The sequence below is a fragment of the Trachurus japonicus genome, chromosome 17 (genome assembly GCF_045865225.1).
Source record: "Trachurus japonicus isolate A0001 chromosome 17, Traja_1.0".
NCBI classification, from domain to species: Eukaryota; Metazoa; Chordata; class Actinopteri; order Carangiformes; family Carangidae; genus Trachurus; species Trachurus japonicus.
In genome coordinates, this window is record NC_140923.1 from 9,804,432 (window position 1) to 9,809,890 (window position 5,459).

The 5,459-nt window shown below is 46.1% G+C and overlaps 1 protein-coding gene across 1 annotated transcript; it reads right to left on the minus strand.

The window, feature by feature from the left end:
- Window positions 1-1,839: 1,839 nt before the first annotated feature.
- Window positions 1,840-2,931, minus strand: LOC146970106 (uncharacterized). The gene is made up of 2 exons (XM_085804058.1): window positions 2,387-2,931; window positions 1,840-2,341 (listed from the first exon to the last, which is right to left on the minus strand). The coding sequence occupies exons 1-2, from the start codon at window positions 2,777-2,779 to the stop codon at window positions 1,850-1,852; spliced, it is 885 nt and encodes a 294-aa protein (XP_085660184.1). The 5' UTR covers window positions 2,780-2,931; the 3' UTR covers window positions 1,840-1,849.
- Between the last annotated feature and the right edge of the window lie 2,528 nt (window positions 2,932-5,459).

Genomic DNA, 5,459 nt, shown 5'->3' on the forward strand with positions numbered 1-5,459 from the left:
GCTCCAGGACAATCTTCTCAAGGATCTTAGAGATGTAAGGAAGGTTGGATATAGGCCGATAGTTGGCAAGGACATCTGGGTCAAGAGAAGGTTTTTTAAGTAAAGGGTTAATGACAGCCACCTTGAAGGCCTGTGGCACGTAGCCTGTGGCTAAGGAAAGATTGATTTGGTTCAGAAAAGAAATGTTAATTAAGGGGAAGACATCCTTAAGTAGTCTTGTCGGAACTGGATCCAGCAAACATGTGGCTGACTTGGAGGAAGTAATTGCAGAAGTTAAGTCTGACAGGTCGATGGGAGAGAAGCTGTCCAAGTGTGTACCAAGTCTGGGAGGTGCTTCAATGGGTACCGTAATCTGTGGGCCATTACTAGCAATTTTTGTTCTAATATTAACTATCTTTTCGGTAAAGAAAGTTAGGAAGTCGTTGCTGCTGAGAGTTGGAGGGATGGATGGCTCAACAACACTATGGTTCTTGGTCAGCCTGGCCACAGTGTTGAAAAGGAACCTGGGGTTGTTCTTATTCTTTTCTATTAGAGATGAATAGTAATTGCTTCTAGCATTACGGAGTTCTTTTTTATATATTAATAAACTATCCTTCCAGGCTTGACGGTCTTCCTCATGTTGGCTGGAATGTGTTTTCCTTTCCAGCTGTCTGGTCTTCTGTTTCAAAGCGCGCAAGTTTGGGCTGTACCAGGGAGCTATTCTTTTCTGATTGATAACTTTCTTTTTGAGAGGAGCTACAGCATCAAGTGTTCCAAGGAGTGCTGCTGCAGTGCTATCCACAAGATAGTCCACCTGTGTGGGGGTGAAACCAGCATAACTGCCCATAGTATGGTTACAGAATGTGGTGAAGTCAGCATCACTGCCCATAATATGGTTACAGGATGTGGCAGCAAGCTCTGCTGGAATAAGCTCTTTAAATCTAGAAACAGCAGTGTCAGATAGACATCTACTGTAGCGGGATTTTTTCCCAGGTAGGATATAATTTGTTAAAGTAAATTCAAATGTTATTAAAGAATGGTCAGACAAGACGGGGTTCTGAGGAAGAACTGTGACATGGTCAGCTTCTATTCCATAAGTAAGTACTAAGTCAAGGATATGATTAAAAGTGTGAGTGGGTTTGTTTACCCTCTGAGAGAAGCCGACTGAATCCAAAAGTGACTTGAATGCAGTAGCCAGACAATCATCATCGACGTCCACATGAATGTTAAAGTCACCTACTATAATGACTTTGTCTGAACTCATTGCTAAATTTGACAGAAAGTCAGGGAATTCTTCTAGAAACTCAGAATAAGGTGCAGGAGGACGATACACTACAGCAAGTAAGAGTGGTTTTTCTGCTTTCCAGTCTGGGTGAGAGAGGCTGATAGTAAGGCTTTCAAATGTATTATATGAACTATTATGTCTAGGGTTGATAATCAGATTTGACTGATAAATAGCAGCCACTCCTCCTCCTCGGCCTGTGTTACGAGGCACATGACAGTTAATGTAACTAGGAGGGGTAGATTCATTCAAACTAACATATTCATCTTGCTGCAACCAGGTCTCAGTGAGTGTTAATATGTCAATATGGTGACTTGTAATTAAGTCATTCACTAGGAGAGACTTGGATGGGAGAGAACGAATGTTGAGCAAACCACATTTAATAGTTCTATTAGTTTGGCTTGCAGGAGCAGTGGTTTTGATTTTAACTAAGTTGCTATAAACAACTCCTCTAGATTGGGGTTTAGGCTTAGACAGCCTCGAGGCAGACACAGTTTCTATAGGCTGGGTGGGTGACAACAAGAGGGACCCAGCAGAGGGGCGTCTTAAACTGCGGCTCTGCCTGCTGGTCTGAACTCTGGGTGCTTGTCAGGGATTAGCACGGCTAATAAAGTTCCCTATATTCCTAGATAGGAGGGATGCGCCATCCAGAGTAGGATGGACGCCATCTCTCCCAATCAGACCAGTCTTTCCCCAGAAGGAGGTCCAGTTATCTATGTAAGCCACGTCGTTATCTAAGCACCACCCAGACATCCAGCGATGGAATGAACGCATGCGACTAAACATATCGTCACTCACTAGGTTGGGCAGCGGGCCAGAGAAAATTACGGAGTCCGACATTGTCTTTGCAAAGTTGCACACCGAAGCCATATTAACCTTAGTTAACTCCGACTGGCGAAGCCGGGTGTCATTACCGCCGACATGGATTACAATCTTACTGTATTTAACCTTACGTTTACATGCCAGCAGTTTCAGATTAGCCTCAACGTCGCCCGCTCTGGCCCCTGGGATGCACTTTATGCTCGCTGGTTTCTCTACCTTCACGTACCGTAAAATGGAGCTGCCAATGACTAATGCCGACTTCACAGCGGGGCTGTGAGCAACAGAGTCGACATGTTGAGTTACGTTCTCAGCGGGTGTGTCGCTGAGTGGGGAAAAGCTGTTGGAGACGTGAAGGGGTTGGTGGGCCAACACGGGCTTATTGCGTCTATGTTTCCCTCGGTTTGTTGTCACCCAGCCGGACTGACTAGTTCCCGGCTGCTCGGGGGCTGGGAGGGAACTGCTAGCGGTGGCTAGGCTAGGTGGCTCCGCACCGGCTAAGCTGGACTGTGAAGCTACTATAGCTGGACTAGCCTCCATGGTGCGGAGCCGGGACTCTAGCTCGCTGAGCCTCGCCTCCAGGGCTACAAACAAGCTACACTTATTACACATACCATTACCACTAAAGGAGGCAGAGGAGTAGCTAAACATCTGACACTCAGAGCAGGAGAAGGAGACAGAGGAGGGAGGGGAAGCCATAGCTAGTATGCTAAGCTAACTAACTAGCGGACCTGTGGCAAATACAACAAGTTGAATGGAGAAATACAAAGAGAGTCCTGTTAAGGACTTAAGTGACAGAAAGTTGTGTAATGTAGCAAAACGTGGTGCACACTGGTGCTTAAAGTGATTAAATTAGCAGAACACTGGACGGAGGATTGAGAAAGTCTAACACAACACAGCAACAGTGCAGCAGGTACAGGCAGGAAATGACGTAACACGCTCACCGTAAGTCACGCAGTCATCTTCAGCATGAATGTATCTAGTGTGTCTGCACTGAAGCTAATTAGCACAGGGAGCTAGCGCTCCGACATTAGCTCGTATGCTAACGGTTAGCTCGTTCCGCTATTAGCATTAGCGATTTAGCATTTAGCATTTCGAATCGGTTGCTCACCGATGCTTTTCTCCTCCCGAGCGGCTCCTCCAACTGCACTCACGCAGGTCCTGGTCGTCCGGGGGATCTTCTCCAACAGCTTTCTCTGTGTTTTATCCGTGTTTTTTATTGTTTCCACCGTCCACAGTGTGTTTTTCGTGACTTGTGTCGGCTCATGTTCAATGTGGCTTGCTCTCCTCCTTCCAGCAGCTTCAAGAGGAAGTGAACCTGCTCCGATCGGGTCAGTGGGAGGGAGCTTCTCCTCCGATTGGATGAAAAGATCGTCTTCCGACCAGCTCTTTCAAACTAAAACTCCACATAACTTTTTTATTACAGTTATGTTCTTCTTTTTAAGTGAATATTGGCATCTTAATCAATAACAAAACATTATATTTAATTAATTAATTTATCCACTATGAATTTCACTGTTTTTAGTTCAAACATCTTGGTTTTAGATATACAATGAACTAATTTACTGCTTTTAACTCAATTATGTCTGTTTTTAATACACAATAAAATACTTTTAATATACATTTTAACCTGGGTTACACCCTCCCCTCTTGAATCTATGCACGCCTCTGTGCATGGGAACTGTTGTCCGATAACAGGTTGAAGGATGAGTTCAGGTTAGTCTGTTCGGCTTCCAATAGCACTTCGGTAAGAGCGGTGCTCAGGCCTTGAAACAGAGATTGAACAATGGACACCAATGGACTGCCAAGCCGTGAATAGTGCAGCCGTTCAGGCCTCTCCCTGTTTCTGGTTGAACGTCGCACAGTATCACTGGAATCTCCTGAGCCATTATTAATCTCTCTTTCCTTTCTTCCAACAGGGACATCCTTTCCAGCAGGAACATCTCCGGCGGATCCAGGAACATTGGTAGGTAAGTATTCACTTGATGAGTCTGTAGTCGTTACTTCTTTTTCAGGTTCTGTGCGAGATGGAGCAACAGGTAGAACTTCAGGCAGGTCTCCTGCTTCGGTGCTGCATACATCGCCACATGGATTATCAGGTAAGTGATTGTCATTCGTTGGAGCATCAACAGGTAAGTGATCTTCACCGACTGGAGCGTCAACAGGTAAGTGTTCTTCACCAACTGGAGCGTCAACAGGTAAGTGTTCGGATAGGTTCCTCCCCTCGTTCTTTGGCGAAGGGGTCTCAAGGTGGATGTTTGGTCTAGGAACTTCATAGACAGTTGTAAATCTCGTAATTTCTTTGTCAGGTTGCTCTCTGAACCACTCGTATGGAATGTCATCCTCAGAGTCGCACTGATCTTGTACATCTTCAGATTGTTCAACAGACTTTCGTGTTCGTGGTTTGCGGGGTTTTGGCAAATCTGGCCTTTCAATACTCAGTGGAAGAGAACCACAGGGAAGTACGAGGTCTCTGTGAAGGGTTCGCAAGGGGCCTTCCTTGTTCTCTGGTCTGAGGGTGTAGACTGGGAGATCTCCGGCTTGCTTCACCACCACATAGACATCCGTCTCCCACTTATCGGCAAGCTTGTGTTTGCCGCGCAGGCGGACAGCTCTGACCAACACCCTGTCGCCAGCCTCCAACTTAGAAGCAGTGACACGGCTGTCGAATCTTGCCTTGTTCCTCGCTGCTGTCTTTGCTGCGTTTTGAGTGGCTATCTTGTAACTCTCTTCCAGATGAGATTTTAGTCTTTGAACGTACTGTGAGTGGGACTTGAACTCACCGTCCTTCAAGGGTAACCCGAAGGCTAGATCGACAGGTAGCCTCGGTTGACGACCGAACATAAGTTCATACGGTGTGAACCCTGTTACATCATTCTTCGTACAGTTGTACGCGTGTACGAGAGGTTTCACAAAGTTTCGCCACTGTGATTTGTCTTTGTTGTCGAGTGTTCCCAGCATGCTCAGCAACGTTCTATTGAAACGTTCGACTGGATTCCCTCTGGGATGATAGGGCGTCGTACGGATTTTACGGATTCCAGCAATTTTGCAGAGCTCTTTGATTGTCCGTGACTCGAAGTCAGGTCCTTGGTCGCTATGCAATCGCTCCGGGATTCCATAATGAACCATGAAGTTGTCCCAAAGGCACCTGGCGACGGTCTGAGCTTTCTGATTTGGCGTTGGTATGGCAACTGCATACTTCGTAAAATGATCCGTTATCACCAGAATATCCTTCGTATTGCTTCTATCAGGCTCAACAGACAAGAAGTCCATACAAACAAGCTCTAAAGGCCTGGTGGATGTTATGTTCACCAGCGGTGCGGCCTTTTCTGGTTGTGCTTTTCTGCGGATGCACCGTTCGCAGGTCTTGATTTTTCTT